The sequence below is a fragment of the Pelobates fuscus genome, chromosome 3 (assembly GCF_036172605.1).
Source record: "Pelobates fuscus isolate aPelFus1 chromosome 3, aPelFus1.pri, whole genome shotgun sequence".
Taxonomy (NCBI): Eukaryota; Metazoa; Chordata; class Amphibia; order Anura; family Pelobatidae; genus Pelobates; species Pelobates fuscus.
In genome coordinates this window covers 360,269,281-360,294,514 of record NC_086319.1, presented here as the reverse complement: position 1 = coordinate 360,294,514, position 25,234 = coordinate 360,269,281, and the positions used below count along the sequence as shown (strand labels likewise).

At 42.1% G+C, this 25,234-nt stretch overlaps 1 protein-coding gene and 1 non-coding gene across 2 annotated transcripts; both read left to right on the top strand.

The window, feature by feature from the left end:
* The first annotated feature begins 1,576 nt into the window (after positions 1 to 1,576).
* On the top strand, positions 1,577 to 24,999 carry LOC134601846 (olfactory receptor 5AP2-like). Its single transcript, XM_063446347.1, has 3 exons — positions 1,577 to 1,680; positions 23,848 to 23,947; positions 24,052 to 24,999. Exons 1-3 carry the CDS (start codon positions 1,577 to 1,579, stop codon positions 24,997 to 24,999), a joined length of 1,152 nt encoding a protein of 383 aa, XP_063302417.1.
* LOC134603931 (U2 spliceosomal RNA) lies at positions 16,538 to 16,726 on the top strand. The gene has a single exon (XR_010090666.1). It is a non-coding gene; the product is annotated as a U2 spliceosomal RNA (small nuclear RNA).
* Positions 25,000 to 25,234: the final 235 nt, after the last annotated feature.

The window sequence follows — 25,234 nt, the reverse complement described above, 5'->3', positions numbered from 1 at the left end:
CAATCTAAACCTTTTTCAAGTCCGGCAGGTAATAGTCTGTAAGGAAAAAGTAGACTAATCTAGAGTATATGAAGTTCAGAATGGAAATAAACATATAGTCCCTATATGTCCCTATATGCAACAATCCACCAACCTCTGGTCATGTAGGACCCTTTTGTCTATCTATGTGACATGGGGGGGAGGTAGAAACTCCTCAAGTAATTTTGAAGGGTTTTGTTGAGGGCTATGCTAAAGTTCCCTTCCATGATCAAACTGTCACGATTCCGGGAACCCAACACGCTAACAGACACACACACACACACAGAAAAGGTGCCGTACCGGACCATAGAGTGGCCGGGCTAAGCACACACAGAATAGTCAGGAGACAAGCCGAGTCAAGGGAACCAGAAGACAGGGTAACGATAAACAAGCCAAGGTCAAAGGGTAGGAGAAAGTCACAAAGTCAGTATAACAAGCCAGAGAGTACGTAACCAGAAATCACAAGTTCAGAATCAATACTATACAGCAAAGACCACAACAGGGCAGGGAGGAAAACGAAAGGTAAGTATAAATACCCTAGGTTTAATTCTGATTGGATAACTTCCAATCAGAATTAACAATCACACGTGGGAGATATCTAAGCCTCCCACTCTGATTGTGGTACTGTTGCTTTAACACCGGGTCACTCACGTGACCCCGGCGTTTGCATAAATTAACGGCCTTCCAGCGTGCAGCGTTATGCATGCTGCCGCTGGGAGGCGTGAAGGATGCGAGCGGCGAGCGGCGGAGAGGAGACGCCGCTCGCCGACAGGTAGGAGGAGGGGAGACCGCGGGCGGCGATGGACTGAGGGTGAGTGCTGCAAGTTGCGAGCAGCCTCCCCTCCTAGCCGCCCGCGGACCCCTGACACAAACACCCTTCTATAAATTATTCAGATAAGGCACAAAGTCTTCAAGAATATGTCCTGCTTATTCTTTAGGGTATATATATTTGCTAGGGTGTAGGGTTTATTGAGAATATTGTCCCAAACACATTACTACCTTCCTGATCACAGTTGCAGTTGGAAAGAATCAGAGGGATTTATAGAACAGAATAGCAGTTACCTTAGATTTACCAGAGGGGTATAAATGACCAATTTATAGGAGTTGCCTTCCTTGATATGTATCTTTTGAATAGACTATATGAGACATTTGGCTTTTGAATTGTCAAAGAGAATGAGATTTTCAGGAATGTTAAGACTCTCTGTATAATAGTTAATATGATAAGTGTAGTTAAACGACTTAAACACTGACATATTAACTTTTTGGCTTCCAAATAGGAAGAGAGGTAAGACACTTAATGTGAAACCCTGAAACATAATATTTGATGTAATAGCAATAAACCAAAACTTGAATTTTCTCTCAGGGACAGCAAGAGAGCAAAAAATGGGGAGGCCTGACTTTCAAGAAACCTAGGCTGGCCCGCTGGATCACTTATGAATCCCCCCCGCCCGGGCCCTCAGGAAAGTCACAAGGTGCAATGCACTAGGTAAAAGTATGAAGAATCCTGGAGACCAATCCAGGTCATAATAGAAGGATGGAGGAGCAGGCTTAAACCAAAATGAGAGGCCAGCATGGTACAAACCAGCCCTGGGGATGTATCCGGGAGACAATGATCTTCTATGAGACTGGAAAGGACTGGGTCTTGGACCCAGAAGTGGGACAGTGAGTGAGTTCAGAGCCATCTCCTAACCTCCCTCAGGGTCAAGCAATGTGTGGAGTCAACCAGGGTATAGGGAAAGCTAGTGCACGACAAGGATGCAATAGTCACAATGACAAGACAAAAGTGTAGAAACAGTCTGAAATTAGTACTCCTTGAAAGGGAGGAGATGGTCGGGTGCACATCCAGTCCATATAGCATTGCAGTTGAGATACTGACATGAAGAAGTGTCACAGCTCAATGCACTTTGGGGGTGCAACACCACAAACCATATAAGATGAAACTCAGTCCGGCTCAGAGAAATGGGCATATACAGGAGGGCGTTGTATGTGAGTGAGAGTAATAGGGAGATGTGGAAAGTACAAGAGGCAACTAAGCTTACCAGCATAGGCTTGTTGAACTGTGAGCCTTGAAGGGCCTAGTAGATATCTGCCTGGTAGAGTTCTTCACTGCCTCTGCAGAAGTGCCATTGTGAATGTCTACGTATGAGTAGGAAATTAAAAGTCCAGATAATCTAGTCATCTCATGTTAATTGTTGGTAGTTGAAGCAAGGTGCTTACAGCGGGAAAGTCCTTGTGGGTTCTAATCATGTAAGGACCAAAAGAGCATGAAAACTAATAGTCCAGCCAGGTACAGCCATCTTTATTGGATATGTTAGCAGGCTAGTACATGAGTAAGTAGCTTGGTAGCTCGTTGGTATCCCAAAGTGGTGTGGGAAAGGACAGGAAATATTTTAGGTGATGACAGTCATATATCAGGTTGTGGGTATCTCTAGCCTGTTGGTCAGGTCTTGGAGATCAGTACTCAACATGTGTAGGTCTGCTTGAATAGCAGTTTGCAGTACTGTAATTGGGCCTTCAGGTCATCCTTGGTCAGGAGTGGCTCACCCAGTCCATGTCAGCAGAGATAAGATTCCTTTCTTGATTTAAGACGAGTGTTAAGGTCTTAGATAGATGGTATGGCTCATGTTGAGCATGCATGGATGTCAGATCCACTGACTTGGTAAGGTATTGCCACAGGCAAGGTGCAACAAGGGATTTTTTTTCCCTGGGGGCTTAGAGGAGCCTTAAACGTTATCAGTTTTCCCCATACTGGGTGTCTCGCACTAGAAAACTGAATGGGTAGCCAAAAGCCTATATAGAGCTCAAAATTAGACAGCCATCTTCCTCTGTGACTCAATCACACTCCCTACATTTCATTTTGTATTGCTGGAATAGATTTTTGCATGATTGAAGGACATGGAGTAGACACCAGAAGACAGAGAGAGATTGGCAATATGTGTTATGTTTGGAACAAGATTGGGGGAAAGGGATCCAAGGGACGAGAGTATGAAGAAGTATAGAAACCCACTTTTCAAACATGCAGGAAAGAAATATAGAGTAAATGCAGGAAAAGAGCTAATGTTGTTGGGGAAAGGAGGGAGATAGATCATTCTTAATTTGGTCAATCTTGACAGTAAAATTAGTCAGTAAACTCTGAGTGTGAGGTTAGTGTGTGAAATGGTTGCAGTGGGGCCGAGTGTCTGCAGTGGGGCTGAGTAAGGGGTTAAAAAGTGTTTAAAAGTGAGAGTGCATAGATATAATAATGCAACATGAATTTGTAATGGTAATGCTGTGGTGTGCAACTTCATCCAACAACATTCGGTAGTATGGAAAAATCTTTGGAGAGATCAGTTTTACATACTGTGTTGGAGTTGAATGTGTGACAGCTGCCTAGAGCAAGCTTTAACTGGTGTAACCAAAATCCGAGCATTATAGAAGATAGAATGAAAGTTGAGCAAGGTAAAAGTGGAGCCTGTTGTAGTGGTTTTGTTGCCAGGAGTGTCTTAACATCCTCCCAATGTTAGCAAACTGTTTAGGAATGTTTTACAAATCTGTGCATTCTAAATCCAACAAACAATAAATCAAAGCTGCAACCCTGACAAAGAGTGCCTAATAGATTAAAAGAACAAACAATAAGGAAAATTGTTTCATACTCACGGTAATTTTTTTTACTGATCATGGCTACATCACAACATGAAGCAACATGAAGCACAGAGAGGGCTGGATGAAAGAGGCACACAGAGGGATGAGGGGGGAAGGTGCATGCAGAGGACTGTGGGGGGGAGTGGCACAGGGGGAGAGACCACAAGGTGTGGGGGTGGGAAAGCAAAGGAGAGGCACATAGATGGCTGGGGGCAAGAGACCCACAGGGCTAAGGGAGGAATAGAGACACACAGAGACCTGGGGGGAAGAGGTGCACAATGCTAAGGGGGGGGATAGAGGCAAACAAAGGGCTAGGGGGATAAGGCACACAGAGTACTGAGGGAGTTAGAGGCTGTGACGAAAGCAACTACGCCACTGGTTTTTGGAGAGGACTAATGGCCAGCCTCTTGCCCTCTGACTATGGCCCCTTTAATTTATTTTGGTTAAGAGACCCTAATTGTGGCTATTGGGACTTTAAACATTCGGTTCTTCGAACTCCCGAACAATCTAAGCGGCCGCCATTCGACATTCGAACAAGTGGTGGCGGCCATCTTGTTCGCATGAAAAAATAATAAAAAACAACAAATAGGTGCGCTATATTTTAAAGTGCATTACTATTAAAGCAGCACACAATATATAAAAAAATCACAGTGCAATGGCATAAAGTGCTTAGTATTGTGAAAGAACCACACTTCTATACACTCATCAATCTGTGTAAAAAGTGCTTCAAACCAGTGCAAATCACTGATATATATATAAGCAGCAAATAGTATAAAATACACAACTTTTTGGTGCAAATGCTTGTGAACTCAAAGGACCACTTCCAGTGATATTGTGCAAAAATATTATGGAAAAAAAACTTACAACAGTAGCAAATTTTCAGGTACCGTATATACTCGAATATAAGCCGACCCGAATATAAGCCGAGGCCCCTAATTTTATCCCAAAAAACTGGGAAAACTTATTGACTCGAGTATAAGACTAGGGTGGGAAATGCAGCAGCTACTGGTAAATTTCTAAATAAAATTAGATCCTAAAAAAAATATATTAATTGAATATTTATTTACAGTGTGTGTATAATGAATGCAGTGTGTGCGTATGTGTGTGTGTATGAGTGCAGCGTGTGTGTATGAGTGCAGTGTGTGTATGAGTGCAGTGTGTGTGTGCATGAATGCAGTGTGTGTGTGCATGAATGCAGTGTGTGTGTGCATGAATGCAGTGTGTGAATGCAGTGTGTGCAGGGCCGGTGCAAGGATATTTGCCGCCGTAGGCAAAACATTTTTTGCCGCCCCCTCCCCCCCCCATATGTCCTGACTTCCCCTCCTCCTCCCTCAGTGGTCCTTACATCCCCACCCCCGTGTTCCTTCACTCCCCCCCCCAGTGGTCCTGACTCACCCCTCCCCTAGTGGTCCTTACCCTCCCCTCCCCTAGTGGTCCTTACTTCCCCCTCCCCTCCCATAGTGGTCCTTATCCCACCCCCTCCCTCTCATAGTGGTCCTTATCCCCCTTCTCCCTCCCATAGTGTTCCTTATCCCCCCCCATCCCTCCCATAGTGGTCCATATACCCCCCCCCCTCCCTCCCATAATGGTCCTTATACCCCCCTCCCTCCCATAGTGGTCCTTATCCCACCCCCTCCCATAGTGGTCCTTATACCCCCCCTCCCTCCCATAGTGGTCCTTATACCCCCCTCCCTCCAATAGTGGTCCTTATCCCCCTCCCTCCCATAGTGGTCCTTATCCCCCCCCTCCCTCCCATAGTGGTCCTTATACCCCCTCCCTCCCATAGTGGTCCTTATCCCCCCCCTCCCTCCCATAGTGGTCCTTATCCCCCCCTCCCTCCCATAGTGGTCCTTACCCCCCCCCTCCCTCCCATAGTGGTCCTTATACCCCCCCTCCCTCCCATAGCGGTCCTTATACCCCCCTCCCTCCCATAGTGGTCCTTAACCCACCCCCTCCCTCCCATAGTGGTCCTTATACCCCCCCCCCTCCCATAGTGGTCCTTATACCCCTTTTTTTTATTATTAATTTTTTTTAATTATTTTATTTATATTTTTTTTTTCGTCCCCCCTCCCTGCTTGATATATGGCAGGGAGGGGGGCTCTCCTTCCCTGGTGGTCCAGCATTGGTAGTTCAGTGGGGGGGAGAGGGGGGCTGGCAGAGCTGTACTTACCTTTCCTGCAGCTCCTGTCAGCTCTCTCCTCCTCCGCGCGGTCTGTGCAGCTCCCTCTGTCAGCTCCCAGTGTAAGTCTCGCGAGAGCCGCGGCTCTCGCGAGACTTACACTGGGAGCTGACCGAGGTGCTGAACGGACGGCGCGGAGGAGGAGAAAGCTGACAGGAGCTGCAGGAAAGGTAAGTACAGCTCTGCCAGCCCCCCTCTCCCCCCAGTCTGTATTATGGCAATGCAAATTGCCATAATACAGACTCTGACTCGAGTATAAGCCGAGTTGGGGTTTTTCAGCCCAAAAAATGGGCTGAAAAACTCGGCTTATACTCGAGTATATACGGTAAAACCCAGTATAAGAAACATAAAACAGAAAAAAATATATATATAGTGTAACACTGTAAAATACACACAATATAAACATTTAAGTGAGTTAGGTAATGGACATGGAAAAAACAAAAGAAAAAAAACAACACACTTTTACAGCCTTATTTTTACAGCCTTATGCTAAATTTGATTATAACATTAATTCCTCTACAATAAAATGTTTTAATTAGATACCCCTTGTTTAAAGGTATACCACATATATGATTAAAACATTTTCACTTGTAAAAAAATTGGGCATTCGTTAATTTAAAATCACATGCCTCAATTAAGCAACTCTTTCTAGACAGTATAAACACTACATACTTCTCCCTTGGTGCAAAATCAGCATCAATTTTTTTTTTTAATATACTTAAATTTCGTGCCTATTTTCTAGATAGTGTAAAACAGCATATTAAAACAGAACAACTAAATTCCATAGTATTAAAATAAAAATAAAATAAAAAATAAAAATAAAAAAACCTGCTTACAGAAAGTAATAAAAAAGCAAAGAAAACTATTTAAAAATTAATTGAAACTTAAAATCTTAAAAACCACAAAAATTGTAAAACAGACATAAAAACTAATTATAAAAACTAATTATAAAAAAGTTATAAGAAGTTAAAAAGATCAAATTCTTTATTCAAAACCTCTAGGCTCCAAAGTATCTAATTTATACACCCATTTCATTTCCTCTTTTCCTATATTATTAATATGATTGCCAGCTCGCCATGATTTATTAACTATTTTAATCCCTAAAAAAAACAGACCGTTAGGGTACTGGTTATGATATTTTTAAAAATGCGCTGAAACGCTTTGTTTCTCGTAGCCTTTTCGGATATTGTTAATATGCTCATAAATTCTCTTGTGCAAAGGTCGAATAGTACGACCTACATATTGCAACCCGCAAGGACAAATTAAAAGATAAATTAAGTTTTTGCTAAGACATGTAATAAAAACTTTTATATTAAAGTCCTTCTCTGCATATTTTGTTCTAAATGTATTTTTACCCTTCAGACTTTTATTCTTACTGCATTTGCAACCTGTGCACAATCCGCATGAATAAAAACCTTTTTTATCATTTAAAAAAGTTTTATGCATTACTTTTCTACGGTGATTAAAACTTAAAGTCTGTTTAAAACTAGGTGCCCCTCTAAAGGTAATGCAAGGTTTATTCGGGTGTATACTACAAAGTTCATTATCCTTCTTTAAAATATGCCAATGTATATTAATAATAGATTTAACTTTCCTACAATCCTTGTTGTAGTCAAATACCATAGGGGCCATGTCATCTTTATATTTAGAATCCGTAACAGTATTATTATTTAAAATCAAATCATTTTGCACTAATTTAAGAACTTCCTCATATGCCTCCTCAACAAGTTTGCTAGGATACTGTTTCTTTTTGAATCTTTCTTTTAAAACAGTGGCTTGCTCTTTAAATATATTTGTTTCTGTACAATTTCTCCGGATCCACCTAAATTGCCCTTTGGGGATATTATCGAGCCAGGCTGAATAGTGGCCACTATTGTACAGCACATAGCTGTTGGCATCCACTTTTTAAAATATTTTTTTTGTTTTTAAAACACCATTATCAACATAAATATTTAAGTCTAAAAAATTGATATTAGAAACACTAAAATCGCTGGTTAGTCTTATTCCCCAGTCATTAATATTCAATTGAATTAAACATTCTTTTAAACTTTCTTCAGAACCCTTCCATATAAACAATACATCATCGATGTATCTACAGTAGGAGACCAGGTTTGTCCCCCAGGATTAACTACCATATATGTATTTGGTTTCCCAACCTGACATGTACAGGTTCGCATATCTGGTCCCCATAGCTGTACCTTGACGTTGCAGGTAAAACTTTGAACTAAAAGAAAAATAGTCATTATTTAAAATCCATGTGATGCTGTCTATTAAAAATTATATATGCTCCTCTCTTTTTAGATTTAATTAAAGCATCACATGTTGCCTCGCATACAAGGGAGTGAGGAATAGATGTGTACAGAGAGGAGACATCGCTGGTAACTAAAATACAAGAGTCTTCCCATTTAAAATTCCTAACTATCTTTATGATATCAGTTGTATCTTTGACATACAAGGGCATAGCTTTAACCAAGTCCTGTAGCCAGATGTCCACATATTTTGAAAGATTTGCAGATACTGAACCTATCCCCGAAACTATTGGTCTACCAGGGGGCTGCTGTGCATCCTTATGAATCTTAGGCAGAGTGTAGAAGGTCGGCACTCTAGGGAATTGTTGTGATAAAAAATGTATATTCATTTTCATTAAGGATGCCTTTCTCTCTACCTCTATCCAAGAGTTTGTTTAAGGACTTAATTATGTCTTCGGTAGGGTCTGTTTTTAATTCAATATATACTTTCTCATCTTTTAACTGTTTAAAACATTATTTTAAATAGTTATTGGTGTCTTGTATAACTATACTTCCCACTTTGTCCGCCGGCTTTATCACGATTTCCTTATTTTTCCTTAGGTTTTGCAAAGCTTCCCATTCAATTTTACTTAAGTTATTAGAGCTATTTTTATCATTTAGTTCCAACATTTTGAAATCCTCAGTTACTGATTTTTCAAAGATATCTATTGCACTGGATTTATACGTTCTAGGGTAAAAATTTGACTTACCCCTCGGGGTAGTATGTGTACTGTCTATAACCTTATCCTGGCACTTATGAATCTCAAAAAACCTTTTAAGTGTAAGATTCCTTGAATATTTTAAAACATCAATGTAAGCCGAAAAAGAGTTAAATTTCCTATCTGGGGCAAATTTTAAACCTCTATTTAAAACTTTAATCTCAGTTTGAGTAGGCTGATATTTTGATAAGTTGTTTACTCCCTCCAGTTCTTGTTCACATGGGCTAAAACCACAAATAGACTTCAGGGGGACTTAGCCGCGAATGCCCTGGAACTATTTTCGGCATGAAAACCTTGTGGTTCCCGCTCGGTCCTCCAGCGGCACTTAGCCGCGATTCTATGGAACTGTTTTGGGCATAAATATGACTTCCATTAAATGTGAACCCCTGAACCGATCTGGGTGAGTTTTGGATATGTTGTTCACCAAAGTCAGGGCTATCAGGGGATGTGTTTTATGGGGATATGTTGGATTTTGGGGTACTTTCTGAACCTTATGAAAATGTGTTTTTTCTTCCTGGAGATACTTGAGTTACTTCCAGGACTTTACTCAATTATCTCCTAAGCAGAGGGGAGGGATTGTGTGCTGTACATGGGCGTGTCACAAACTGTATGTTTGTTCTGATTGGTTTATGTCCTTTGTGCAGAGGCGGCTCTAGACTTTATGAGGTCTTAGGCGAAACGCAAACATGAGGCCCCACTAACAAAAAAGTGTCACATATACACATTGACGCACTGTCTACCTGTGTATGTGCCTGAGAGTGTGTCTGACAGAGAGTATCCTTGTGTGTGCGAATGTATGTCTCTGTGAGCATGTTTGTGTTTTTGTCTGAGACCCTATGTGTATGGGGTAGCTGATGGTGAGAGGGAGCGGGGGGTGTGATGGTGAGAGGGAGTGGACGGTGATGGTGAAAGGGAGCGGGGGGTTGATGGTAATGTGAGAGGGAGCAGGGGGTGATAGTAATGTGAGAGTGAGAGGGGGTAATGTGAGAGTGAGGGGGTTAATGTGAGAGTGAGGGGGTTAATGTGAGAGTGAGGGGGTTAATGTGAGAGTGAGGGGGTTAATGTGAGAGTGAGGGGGTTAATGTGAGAGTGAGAGGGGGTAATGTGAGAGTGAGGGGGGTTAATGTGAGAGTGAGAGGGGGTAATGTGAGAGTGAGAGGGGGTAATGTGAGAGTGAGAGGGGGGTAATGTGAGAGTGAGAGGGGGGTAATGTGAGAGTGAGAGGGGGGTAATGTGAGAGTGAGGTAATGTGAGAGTGAGGTAATGTGAGAGTGAGGTAATGTGAGAGTGAGGTAATGTGAGAGTGAGAGGGGGGTAATGTGAGAGTGAGGTAATGTGAGAGTGAGAGGGGGGTAATGTGAGAGTGAGGTAATGTGAGAGTGAGAGGGGGGTAATGTGAGAGTGAGAGGGGGGTAATGTGAGAGTGAGAGGGGGGTAATGTGAGAGTGAGAGGGGGGTAATGTGAGAGTGAGGTAATGTGAGAGTGAGGTAATGTGAGAGTGAGGTAATGTGAGAGTGAGAGGGGGGTAATGTGAGAGTGAGGTAATGTGAGAGTGAGAGGGGGGTAATGTGAGAGTGAGGTAATGTGAGAGTGAGGTAATGTGAGAGTGAGAGGGGGGTAATGTGAGAGTGAGAGGGGGGTAATGTGAGAGTGAGAGGGGGTAATGTTAGAGTGAGAGGGGGTAATGTGAGAGTGAGAGGGGGTAATGTGAGAGTGGGGGGGTAATGTGAGAGTGGGGGGTAATGTGAGAGTGGGGGGGTAATGTGAGAGTGGGGGGGCTAATGTGAGAGTGAGAGGGGGTAATGTGAGAGTGAGAAGGGGGTGATGTGAGAAGGAGGGGGTGATGGTGAGTGGGGGGAAGCTGAGGGTGGTGACGGAGGGTTATGCTGAGGGTGGTGATGCTGAGGGTGGTGGGGGGTGATGCTGAGGGTGGTGGGGGGTGATGCTGAGGGTGGTGGGGGGTGATGCTGAGGGGGGTGACGGGGGTGATGCTGAGGGGTGGTGAAGCTGAGGGTGGGGTGAGGCTGAGGGTGGTGGGGGGTTATGGGGGATGGTGAGGCTGAGGGTGGTGAGGCTGAGGGTGGTGGGGGGTGAGGCTGAGGGTGGTGGGGGTGAGGCTGAGGGTGGTGGGGGTGAGGCTGAGGGTGGGCAGGGGTGAAGCTGAGGGTGGGCAGGGGTGAAGCTGAGGGTGGTGGGGGTGAGGCTGAGGGTGGTGGGGGGTGATGGTGAGGGTGGTGGGGGTGATGGTGGTGGGTGGTGAGGCTGAGGGTGGTGGGGGGTGAGGCTGAGGGTGGTGGGGGTGATGGTGGTGGGGGGTGATGGTGGTGGGGGTTAAGCTGAGGGTGGTGGGGGGTGAGGCTGAGGGTGGTGATGGTGGGTGATGGTGGTGGGGAATGAGGCTGAGGTTGGTGGGGGGTGATGGTGACGGTGGTGGGGGGGTGAAGCTGATGGTGGTGGTGGGTGTAGCTGAGGGTGGTGGGGTGATGGTGAGGGTGGTGGGGGTGATGGTGGTGAGGGTGGTGGGGTGATGGTGGTGGGTGGTGAGGCTGAGGGTGGTGGGGGGTGAGGCTGAGGGTGGGGAGATGGTGGTGGGGGTGAGGCTGAGGGTGGGGTGATGGTGGTGGGGTGAGGCTGAGGGTGGTGGGGGTGATGGTGGTGGGGGGTTAAGCTGAGGGTTAAGCTGAGGGTGGTGGGGGGTGAGGCTGAGGGTGGTGATGGTGGGTGATGGTGGTGGGGAATGAGGCTGAGGTTGGTGGGGGGTGATGGTGACGGTGGTGGGGGGGTGAAGCTGATGGTGGTGGTGGGTGTAGCTGAGGGTGGTGGGGGTGAGGCTGAGGGTGGTGGGGGTGATGGTGGTGGGGGGTGAAGCGGAGGGTGGTGCGGGGTGATGGTGGTGGTGAGGGGTGAGGCTGAGGGTGGTGGGGGTGAGGCTGAGGGTGGTGGGGGTGATGGTGGTGGGTGGTGAAACTGAGGGTGGTGGGGGGTGATGGTGGTGGGGGGTGAGGCTGAGGGTGGTGGGGGGTGATGGTGAGGGTGGGGGGTGAGGCTGAGGGTGGTGGGGGGTGATGGTGAGGGTGGGGGGTGAGGCTGAGGGTGGTGGGGGGTGATGGTGAGGGTGGGGGGTGAGGCTGAGGGTGGTGGGGTTGATGGTGGTGGGGGGTGAAGCTGAGGGTGGTGGGGGTGATGGTGGTGGGGGTGATGGTGGTGGGGGGTGAAGCTGAGGGTGGTGGGGGTGAAGGTGGTGGGGGTGAGGCTGAGGGTGGTGGGGGGTGATGGTGGTGGGGGTGAGGCTGAGGGTGGTGGGGGTGGTGGTGGTGGGGGTTGAAGCTGAGGGTGGTGGGGGTGATGGGGGGTGAAGCTGAGGGTGGTGGGGGGTGATGGTGAGGGTGGGGGGTGAGGCTGAGGGTGGTGGGGTTGATGGTGGTGGGGGGTGACGCTGAGGGTGGTGGGGGTGATGGTGGTGGGGGTGAGGCTGAGGGTGGTGGGGGGTGATGGTGGTGGGGGTGAGGCTAAGGGTGGTGGTGGGTGGTGATGGTGGTCGGGGGTGAGCCTGAGTTTGGTGGGGGGTGATGGGGTGGGAGAGCCTACCTTTCCCTGGTGGTCCAGTGGGCTCCCTGGTGGTCCGGTGGCCCCTGCTCCCGGTCTGCAGCTCCACAGAGCTGCAGACCGTGTAATCTCGCGAGATTCAGAGCGTTGCCGTGGTAACCCGCGGCAACGCTCTGATTGGCCAATTCTCGCGAGTCACATGGTCTGCAGCTCTGCACACTGCGGAGCTGCAGACCAGTGTCTGCGGTGGCCGGCCTGGCAGCAAGGAGGGGCCTCGCACCCGGCGGCATAACGGGCAAGCCGCCGGGCCCCCTCCTGGTGTCAGGTCCTCGGTCACTGACCGAGGACCTGACACACTCTGCCAACAGGCAGTTTAGGCGTCCGCGAGGCCCCAGCCAGCGCGAGGCCTTAGGCGGCCGCCTAAACCGCCTAATTAGAGAGCCGCCTCTGCCTTTGTGTTCCTGTGCCCCATCAGGTCCAGGGGATGTTCCTCTGGCCTGAAAAATTGTATAAAAGGCCAGTGTGTCCCATTAAACTTGAGATTCCTACTTACACTCCAAAACTGTGTGTCGTCCACTTATTGAATGGAAAAAAGATTTGCTCCTCTGTCTGCTGTTCCAGCTTGCAGGAGATTCAATCGGGAAAGTCCTTGTAAGGACTAGACCTAATTCCCCATTCGGTTTCAGAGTTCTCAGGACTGAGTGTCATCCAGTGCATGGAGGTGGCAGAGCGAATTTCCCCTTCGGCTCCAGGAGGGAGGTGGCCGTTCCAGGGCCCCAGTCAAGCTACGGCCACTGAGGGCAAGAAGTGCTGTGGTTTATCCCATGTTCTAGCTAGGAAGCGGTCCTTTGGCGGAAGTACCTAGTCGGGGTGCCAGGTGATCCGTTACAGAGGCACACAGAGAGCTGATGGGAGAAGAGGCACACAGAGGGCTGGGGAGAAGAGGCACACATAGGACTTGGGGAGAGGCACACAGAGTGCTGAGGAGGGTGTTGTACACAAAGGACCGAGGGCAAAGAGGCACACAGTGGGCTAAGGGGAGGAAGAGGCAGAGGGGGGAGAGACCACAAGAAGCAGGGGTGGAAAGGCAAAGGAGAGGCACACAGATTGCTGGGGGTAAAAGGCACACAGGGCTGAGGAGGGGGCAATAGAGGCATACAGAGGGCTGGGGGAAGAGACACACAGAGTGCTTAGTGAAGGAAGAGGCACACAGAGGGCTGAGAGGGTGAGCCACTCAGAAGACTGAGATGGGGAAGAGGCACACAGATGACTGAGGAGGGAGAGGCACACAGCGGACTGGGGAGGTGGCACACAGAGAACTGGGGGAGAGGCAAACAGAAGGCTGATAGGAGGAAAAAGTCACACAGAAGGCTCTGGGGAGCAACTGTGGGAAAGACCAAAAAGGGCGGGTAATGGGAAAGCAAAGGAGAGGCACATAGATGGCTGCGGGGCAAGAGGAATACAGAGGGCTGGGGGGAGAGAGGCATAAAAAGGGCTGGGAGGAAGAGGCACACTGAGTACTGAGGGAGTTAGAGGCACACAGAGCGCTGAAGTGAGAAGAGGCGCACAGAGGGCTGGGGAAAAGAGGCACACAAAGGGATGAAGGGAGTGAAGATGCACACAGAGGGCTGGGGGAGAGGCATACAGAGGGATGAGGGGACATGTACATAGAAGGCTGAGGGTGGAACAGGCACACAGAATGCTGAGGAGGGCGTTGCACACAGAGGACTGAGGGCAAAGTGCCACACAGAAGGCTGGAGAGACCACAAGGGGCAGGGGTGGGAAGGCAAAGGAGTGGCACACAGATGGTTGGGGTAAAATTCACACAGGGCGGAGGAGTGGGGTAATAGAGACATACAGAGGGCTGGGGGAAAAGGCACACAGAGTACTTAGGGAAGGAAGAGGCATACAGAGGGCTGAGGGGGGAAGAGGCACACAGAAGGCTGGGCAATAAGAGGCACTCAGGGGCCTGGGGGGAAGAGGCACACATAGGCCTGGTGAAGGGGGGGGACACACAGTGGGATGAAGGGAGCAAAGAGGCACACAGAGGGCTGGGGGAAAGGCACACAGAGGGCTGACGGGTGATGTACAAAGAAGGCTGAGGGGGAAGAAGCACACAGAGTGCTGAGGAGGGAGAGGCACACAGAGGGCTGATGGCTTCTAGGTGACCTATGGTTTATATATATATTGTGTTTCTAATGCTATGATTTCCTTATGATACTCCCTTATTTGATTTGCCCTATCGATATGTTTTTATTCCAATACATTGTTAGTGATAATTACCCAGATTATGTATAACTATTTTTTTAAATAAATAATTAAAATTTTCTTTTAATATTTTTTAAAAACTTTTGCGCTTCTTGCTCAGTTTTATTTATTTTCTTAAGAATGGTTCGATAACTCACCCGGGGCATCACCGCACCCAGGTCATACTAAGTGAATATATACTTTGTGTAACTCTGACTATATTAATAGAAAATTGTGAATATATCCATAGATAATGGTGACTTCATCCAACAACATCATGTAGAAGATTAGAATAGTAATCCCAATGGAGTAAATTAACGTAATCTCAAAGGATTATTTGAATAAACATTTCCCTCAGAGCAATATAATATAAACTGTGACACTTCAGACCATACCTTATTCAACCAGACCTCTTTCGACTCAAGACAGAATTGAAACACAAGAAAAGCCTTTGCTGCATTTCAGGTACAATTGTCTTATAATAATGTCAAGTCATAGGAACATGGAAACATAGAATGTGACGGCAGATAAGAACCATTCGGCCCATCTAGTCTGCCCAATTTTCTAAATACTTTCATTAGTCCCTGGCCTTATCTTATAGTTAGGATAGCCTTATGCCTATTCCATGCTTAAACTCCTTTACTGTGTTAACCTCTACCACTTCCACTGGAAGGCTATTCCATGCATCCACTACCCTCTCAGTAAAGTAATACTTCCTGATATTAATTTTAAACCTTTGCCCCTCTAATTTAAGACTATGTCCTCTTGTTGTGGTAGTTTTTCTTCTTTTAAATATCACAATCTAGTGAATGACTGGTGATGTTTAAAAGATTTTAAATGTAAAAAATGTCCAGTTGATTTGAACTACGCTGTGTCAAATTGACTTTTAATAGAAAATAAAGCCAAAACTCAGATAAGTTTGTCCAGTAAATTAACTTAAAGGGACACTATAGTCACCTGAACAACTTCAGCTTAATGAGGTTGTTCAGGTGAGAACTATAGCTCCCTGCAGCCTTTCTCATGTAAACACTGTATTTTCTTGAAAAATACAGTGTTTACATTGAAAGCTAGGAACACCTCCAGTTGCAGTCACTCAGAGTGAACCAGAGGGACTGTCAGCAGAGCACAGGACAGCACTGTGCACAGCATCCTGTGATTCAGTATCTCCTCCCTCTGCATGCAGACACTGAACTTTGCTCATAGAGATTCATTGATTGAATGCATCTCTATGAGGAGATGCTGATTGGCCAGGGCTGTGTTTGAATCGTGCTGGCTCTGCCCCTGGTCTGCCTCTTTGTCAGTCTCAGCCAATCCTATGGGGAAGCACTGTGATTGGATCTGGCTACCACATGTCAGCAGACTGCTTGTTTTTCTGAGTCTAACCGCATGCAGATGTACAGCTTCAGGCTTGAATACAGTAAGATTTTTACTATATTTATGGAGGCATGAGGGGCGCAGGGGGGCTAGATGGTGGTGTTAACACTATAGGGTCAGGAATACATGTTTGTGTTCCTGACCCTATAGTGATCCTTTAATAGGCAAAGTCCATGCTTGTTGAAATCAACCAAATGTATAAAAATAACTGCAGGATAATTTTTATTTCACAATTAAGTTAATAAACCAAACAAATCTGTGAAAAACAAATAGTAAAATTATATATATATAATTCAATAAGAAAGTTCAGTATACTGAGTTAAAAAAAAAATGAACCTGCTAAATCTAGGTGAAAATCTTTCACAATTGGTACTGGAGAATACTCCCAGCAGGAGTTAATTTGACCTAAAATGTGCAAATTTTACTTTGAAATCCAATTTTTTTACAATTTAGTAAATAAAATCTTAATGCATATCCCCAATTTAAGATAAAATAATTGAGCAAATGTTTAATTTACCAATCTGTTAATAAAAATATATATAGTGTAGCTTCTCTGTTTTTTGGCTAAGATCAAGTGTAGTGGCGGTACTTATCATTTTAATATCTGATACGTCCCCTATCTGGGGCCCATGTATTAAATGGATTTTTGTAACAAGAAGATTAATGAAGAGCTTGCTCTGCTCACTGTGTGAAGCAGTTTTTTACTGTATGAAGTGCAGCAGCACAAATGAACAAGTGTTGCAACTCAATTCTCCGGTATGTCCATATAAATTCATACATCTGATGCAGAACGATGAATTATATGTTGTTTTATTTTGATATGTGCACAGATTTCATGCTTTCCACACTATCAGATTGGTTCTGTTTAGGAGGCATACTGTAGATGATCAAATGGGTTTACCCTTTTAAATGGAAAACTCTACACACCACTTGGTGAATAAAAAATATATAGGGTAGTTTACCTATATATATCTCCCACAGTGTAGAGAATAAAGGACTCCTCCCAGTCCTCACAGAAAATAAAAAGCATACTAAATTGAATTCTACATTTAGGCCTCTTGGTTGTAAAGTTTTAAGTCTATGGATCCAGAACCCTTCTCTTTTTCTCAGTTTTCAGGTTATTTGTAAAAGATGGGCAGGAGTTACAATGTGTAGGAACTGAGTGAGTGGTGATTCGTTTACGTACATTGTTATAGTGTTCCAGACATCTGACCTTCGCTTTTCTACCCGTCCTCCCCACATATTGTGCCCCACAACCACAAGATATCAGGTACACAAAATGCGTGGAGGAACATGATAGATGACCAGTTATTTTAAAAACCTCGGCTGTTTGGTTACTTTTAAATAATTTAAATGTCTTATAAGAATGACCACACGCTTTACAATTACCACAGGTCTGAAATCCAATATTAGATCTGTTGGTACAATCCTTATTTTGAAAAGTGCTGGGTGCTAGAATATTCTTAAAATGGTTCCCCCTTTTAAAAATTGTTTTCGTATATTCTGGAATCTTTAATTTAAGGAAATCATCTTCTAAAAGGAGTTTCCAGTGTTTCTTAAGAATTTGTTGTATATCGAAGGCTTTTGAATTATATCTGGTATTAAAAGCATATTCAAAACTTGAATTCCCTTTTTCATATCTGTTATTTTGAAGCAAAATGTCCCTTTCTTTACTGCCGACTTTTTTAATTTCTTCGTTTAGGAATTTCTCACAATAACCTTTCTCTAAAAATCTTTCTTTTAAAATACCTGTTTGTTTAAAATACATATTTTTATCTGTACAATTTCTCCTGATACGAGTAAATTGGCTCTTTGGAACTCCAGTCAACCACTTGGGGTGGTGGCTACTATTTTTATCTATATAACTATTAGTGTCAGTGCTTTTAAAGAAAGTTTTCGTTTTAATCAAAGAGTTTTCGATGTACAAAGTAAGATCCAAAAAATGTATAGTTTCTTTTCCGAAATTAGGGGTGAATTTATTGCCAAATTGTTAGTATTAATAAAATCCATAAAATTTACCAATAAGGAGTCCGACCCTTGCCAAATAATTAAAATATCGTCAATGTACCTTCTCCATAGCACCAAGTTCACGCCAAAAGGATTATTATCCCATATAGTTGTTTTTTCCCAGTTATCCATAAAAATATTGGCATAACTTGGCGCAAACTTGGTGCCCATGGTGGTTCCATTGATTTGAAGAAAAAAACTAAAAAAGTTGTGAGTTAAAATAAATTCAATTGATTGTAATAAAAATTCTCCAAAATTTGGGTCGATCTCCTCATCCTGAATGAGATTTATCTGACTGCTTCAATTCCTTTCGAATGCTCAATAATCATGTAGAGCGAGGTTACATCTAAAGTTACCCACATAAAATTATCCTGCCAACTTATAGATCTTAGTTCTTGTATAAGGTGCTTAGTATCTTTCAAATATGATTGTGCATTTTGTGCGTATTTTTGTAGAAAAAAATCAATAAATTCCGAAAGTCTTGAAGTAAGTGAATCAATTCCACTAATTATTGGTCTACCTGGTGGGGCCTTTTTACATTTATGAACCTTCGGTAAAAAATAGAACGTGTGTACTCTAGGTGATTCTAAAAACATAAATTTAAAAGCGTTCTCATCAATTAAATTATTCTCTTTCGCTGTTTCTAAAATCCTTTTCAAGGTCTTATTAAATCTAGTGTTAGGGTTCATTATTAATTTTGAATAAGTTGATTGGTCATTCAGAAGTCTATCAGACTCTTTTAAATAATACTCCGTTGACATTATAACGACACCTCCACCTTTATCGGCCTTTTTAATTATTATATCTTTTCTATCTTTTAACTGTTTCAAGTTTTGAGATTCATTTTTTATAACCAAGAGGCCTAAATGTAGAAGATTTAGTATGCTTTTTAATATAGGTTTAAAGAATTGTATATCGTTTTTAAAATTATTTTTTTAAATCATTATGTTATAAATCACTATTGATTTTTCTATTGATATTGGTTGGTCATTTATCATTTATATTTTTTCATGCTGTCTTAATATATGTCTTTCCAATATATATATTTTTTTATTATCTGAGAATTATTTTTATTATTTAAGATTTTTAGGAGGAATAACTTTAATAGCTTTAAAAGTTTAATGATGAGCATATTATATCATGTATTTTTCCTTCTTTATTTCTTTTTTAAAATAGTAAGCAGTGTATGTTTAAAAGAATGTAGCGAGCACATAAGTATCCGTGCTTTGCAATATTCCCTATGTGTTTAACTTTTTGCAATATTGTTTCTAACTATGAACATTTCGAAGATGTATGAACAGATTTAACGACCTGCAAGCGCTGTGTAAGTCCTCATATAAATGGAACGCATAAATGGAACGCACACGCTCGCGTCCTTACGCACGGAAGAACGCGTGACGTCATCTAAATTTGAAGTAATGATTTACAGCTGCTGCCCATGATGTTGGATTGGTCTGCGGCCGAAAAAAGAGCGGCAAGTGAGGTTTAAAAGACGCGAACAGCCTAAAGACATCAGACTGACTCCACTTTGAGGATTCAACAGACGATATCCCTGAGGAAGTCCGGATTACCGGACAAAACGCGTAGGGTTGGGCCCCTGTGGGACTTTTATTCTTATTCATTCATTTTTTATTCATTTATTTAATTTCTATTTTTATTTTATTATTTTGTTATATTTAATAAATTTGTTTATATTATCACCAAGAAGTTACCTTCAATTTTTGGAGCAACTATCTTTTGAGATCATTATATGCCTGAACTACACTTCCAGTGTGCAAGTGTTATTTAATCTAGCGCAATAATTGATCTTTTGAGTCTGCACTTATTGTTGTGTATATTTTCTTATTTCCCACATGCCCTTTTTGGAGTCTGAGGAGTTCATACCATTCCAATATCATCTTTATATCTTTTTTTATATGCCTGCAATCAACTAACTTGTGTGAGTGCAACCTTGAACCATACATATTCACTGGTTTGACATACTATTCTATGAGTTGTTTTTATTCTCCCCTCTGTAGATATCTATGTTGGTTGTACACTGTAGATGATGTATGAAAGGTAACACAAGTTTGCAACTACAATGGAGTCCGCTGAGTACACACAGAGAGACTGCTGAATACACACAAACTGCTGAAGACTGCTGAATGCACCCACTGCTGAATACACATACTGACAGACTGCTGAATACACACACAAACAGAATGCTAAGTACACACAGACAGACTGCTGAGTACACACAGACTGTTGAATACACACACACAGACTGCTGAATACATACACACACTTACAGACACACATACAGGTGTGGAGTGTGTGTGTGTGTGGAGTGCTGTGTGTGAGGGTTGCTGTGTGTGTATGTGTGAGGGGGGTACTGTGTGTGTGTGTAGGGAGGCGCTGTGTGTGTGGCCGGGTGCTGTTTGTGTGGGGCGGTGCTGTGTGTGTGTGTGTGCGGGGGGGGCTGTTTGTGGGGGGATGGGTGCTGTGTGCTGTGGTGCTGTGTGTGAGGGGGGGCAAGCTTGTTATTATCATGCTAGTTATAAAGTGCAAACAAATTCTGCAGCGCTGTACAATGGGTGGACTAACAGACAAGTATTATAACTAGACGAGAAGGAAGCACCGAAGAAGAAAGAGTTGAGGGCCCTGTTCAAACAAGCTTACATTCAGGCATATATCCCATATACTGCAGGTCCTTTTAGAACCTAAACAAGCTTTACTGATGCCTTTTTCAATCTGTAATTGAAATGGCAGTCGGTTTTCAACAGCTTACCAAGCAAGTTTTAATTGTGATTTCCAATTTCTTGCAATAGCTCTTTTTACTGCTACAAAACAGTGAGTAATAAAAAAAATTATTTGCTTTTTTTACTTGAGGCTATTCTAAGTGTAATAATGTCTCTGATGGAGAGCCTTTTAACCTAATATTTCATTTGATTATTCAGACCGTACATCTTTTTCCATATACCTTGAATATCTTTATATCCCCACCAGATATGTAAATATAAGCCAATTTTTTTAAATATTCCCAGAAAACATTCGAACTAATGGAAACATCTAAACCACTCTTGTTGGTACTAAATAACATCTATCCGTCATCTTTTATTGGTTTTCCTGCAGATACAAACAATGAATTGCAGATCTCGTGTTATTCAAGGATTTGTACCAATCTACTTTATCAATTTTAATATAATATTCAGTTATTTTTTCATCTAATCAATTATGTCATGTCCTTGTCCATAGAGCACAATTTAAAGAGCGTTTGTTTTTTACAGTTTTCCCTAATACATTAGGTACTCTTTTATAATGGATTAGACTGTTAAGTCAGTTTTGGGAATTGGAATGATTTAGGATTAGTGACATATGGTAGAGACGGCGAGGGTTTGAAAGTTTTCATAAAAATTGGTTGAATCTCAGTATTATTAAAAAAAATTATATATATATACAGTATATATATATATATATATATATATATATATATATATATATATATATACATATTAGGCTTATGAAATAAATAAAATAAATATATATATATATACCTGATAATGTATGCATGTTCAGGTGAGTGTTGCTCATTGCTTCACACTTTTTGACATCTTTTAATATTTAAAGTCTGTGTTGTTAATTTTTTCTTCCATATTTGTCAGTCAATTTTTCTTCCTCATATTTGCCTGCTATGTTATATATTTCATTCTTAATATTCATGGAGCTTATATCCATCTCCTTCATTATTGTTTGAAGTTGCATTCTAGTTTTATAAAATCTTTTTAATATATCAAAATTCCCTTCTCTGTCAGGGTCTATCACTATTAAGGAAACTTTACATACGGTTTCATACAGATATACGCTTATTGCTCTTAGTGCCCTTCATTTCTTTTTTTTTCGGTTATATATTTTGTGTGCTTATCAGCGAGTGGCCGCACGCAGAAAGCAGACCCTTTCTCGTCAAGCCTCACCTCCCCACCTAATAAATGTGCTACGTCATCACGTTCCCCTAGACAACATTTATTGTCAGAGAGTGCTGGACCAACTCAGTTTTATGAACATTATGATACCTATTAAAAAAATCATATGGATGATGTGAAAAAAGTTAAACTGCTTATTTACTGGTTTCTATACAACAGGACTATCAGAATATTCCCCGCTTCCTGGAATTACATACACAGAAATGTATTTCCTTTTAGTCTTTTTTTGACTCCACAGTGCTCACACACATTGGTAGCAGATGAGTTAAAGTGATCATTTATCTACATATTAAAGGGACCCAGACCACTTCAGCTAATTAAAGTGGTCTGGGAGCTGTGACCCTTTTGCACTTAGTGCTGCAATGTAAAACATTGCAGTTCCAGAGAACTGCAATGTTTATCTTGCAGCTCTAACTCTGCCCTCTGTTGCTGTCTAACAGACAGCCACTAGAGGGCTTCCGGAATAGAAACAGACTTTTGGTCCATCATCTGACGCTGGACGTTGTCATGGACCTCAAGCGTCAGATTTTCCCTATAGGAAAGCATTGAATTATGCTCTTCTATGGGGAGATCTAATGTGCGTGATGCCATTGCTTCACATGCACATTAGTAGCGTGGGCGGAGACTGACCTAACGCCGGTGGATTCAGGTAAGTGGCTGAAAGGGTTGTAATCCTTTTAGCCCCACAGGAGGGGGTGCGAAGGGGGAGGCTTTGTTTTCCTGGCACTATAGGATCCCTTTAATATTCATGGTGTCCCATGGTTTTGAAGCAATTACATCTTAAAGGTTGTTCACAGTGATGATTCAAAATAAATTCAAAGTGAATTTCGAATTTTAGGCCAAAGTAGCCCAATTATAAGCATAAATGCATTTTTTGTAATTATTTTTTTATATATTTTTCCGGTACAGGTATTTTGGTATTAAATCTGAAATTCACTTTGAATTCTCACTTAAGTGAATAACCCATGTGTGCAGTAGATTTTTGATTGCTTAAATAATTTAAAATTCCCTATGAACAGAGAAAAAAGCTTTATTCCAAATAATAGAATTATTTTGTCATAGATTAAACTTTAAAATCTCCAGGAATGGGCATACTACATTTTAATAGATACCAACACAATATATATATATAGGTTTTTAGAGCAGCCTCTGAACCATGACATATGGTTAAAAAATGGGGTTAGATATATAAATGTTGATATAACTTAAGGATAACTCATTAAACACTGAATTGAGTAATGATTAACCCTTTAGATATATCATGGCACATAGATATATCACGGCACAGAGGATTGGCCATAATCTCCAGGGAAAATCCGACATTGGACTGCAAGAGGTAAAATATTTTGTCGGATATAATCCGACATAGGACCGCAAAGAGTTAAAGGACCACTAAAGTCATCCAGTCAACTTCATCTTAATGAAGTGGTATGGATCCAGTGGTCCTTTAGTTTTAACATTGCTGTTTTTTAGAAGCTCATACTGACAGCCACTAGAGGCACTTCGATGTCACTGACTGAGTATAACTCGATCAGCTGGGAGCTCCCATAGGAAAGCATTAATTGCTCACTGTATCTGTCCATCAGGTCTTCAATGCTCCTCTATGAAAAGTATTTGATTGGTGAAGAATGGTAAGATAAGTAAAAGGGGGGGGGGAGGGCTATATAACTAGCGACAGGGATTCTAAAGAAATAGGAATGCAGGTTTCTATACCTTTAGTGTTCTTTTAAAACTACATTTGACAAATGGTATCCAAAATAATTTTAAAAACCTTTAACACGGCTATTTTACCAACTTGAATATTTTAAATTACCTAATTTAGCACAATGAATAAAATATTATGTTCCTACATAATAACTGTTCTGTTTTATGTATTTTTTTTAATCAGCACTTATTCTGAATATATTGTAACAGAAAAGAATGATGGGCACTCTCAATTACATTTATCAGGATTTCTTCCAATAGGAATCGTAATGGATTCCATGAAGGTATACAACGCCATGTTTTTTTATACTTTTAATATTTTATGGAGGATCTATATCTTTATTATGTGTATTATCTTTTAATTCTTCCTTATTTCTCTTTTATAAAGGAAATCATCGTTCAGCTGGACCAGAGTAATAAAAGCTATGTGACTAGGTTCATACTTTCTGGAATCACTTCAAACCCAAAACTTCAGTTACCCCTATTTCTGTTGTGTTTGTTAGTGTATATTATCACTATGATGGGTAATATCACTATTATTACGTTAATTAGAATTACACCTCATCTGCACACACCAATGTATTTTTTTCTTATTAATTTATCCCTTGTAGATATATTCTATTCATCAACAGTTACACCCAACAGTTTGGCTAACATTATCTCTGTTGATAAAACAATCTCGATCGTTGGTTGCGCAGTACAGATGTTTTTCTTTATTGACTTGGTCACGTCTGAAGGAATGTTACTCGCGGTCATGGCTTATGACAGATATGTAGCAATATGCCATCCATTGAATTATCCAATACTTATTAACAATAAAAGATGTATTCAGTTTGTTTGCACAGCATACAGTGCAGGATTTATAAATTCACTGATACATACTTACTGCGCATTTAGAGTACCAGTATTTTGTTCAAGTCATGTCAATCATTTCTACTGCGATATCATGCCCATCTTAACATTATCTTGTCAGGACATATTTTTAAATGAAATGTTTTTGTTTACTTTTGCTGGTTCTATTGAAGTTGGATCTCTGTTATGTATTCTGATATCTTACATTTGTATTTTATTCGCCTTGTTTAAGATCCACTCCACTACTGGTAGACATAAGACGTTTTCCACATGTGCCTCTCATCTCACTTGCGTTGCTTTATTCTACGGTCCTGGTTTTTTTGTATACTTGCAAACACCAACTTCTTTTTCTGTGAATGGGGATTGGGTAGTGTCTGTGTTCTATGCAGTGGTTGTTCCAATGCTAAACCCTATCATATACAGCTTGAGGAATAAAGATGTAAAAGGGGCACTAAAGAAAGCCATGGTGCTTGTGACACTTTAATAAAGTATTATGCAGATGGTGTGATACTTTATTAAGTTAGTAAACCATCTGCCCTGTGTCATCACAATTTGCAGTGCCGTGCATTATTATTTGCCCACTTTTGATATTTCCTTATTTTACACATGTGTAACACTTTAAAAAAGCGAAATATTGTTTATTGTGACAAAAAAACAAAACTAAAAAGAATTTAAAAAAAAAATGCAAACATGCACTCTCCTCAGTCAATACTTGGTAA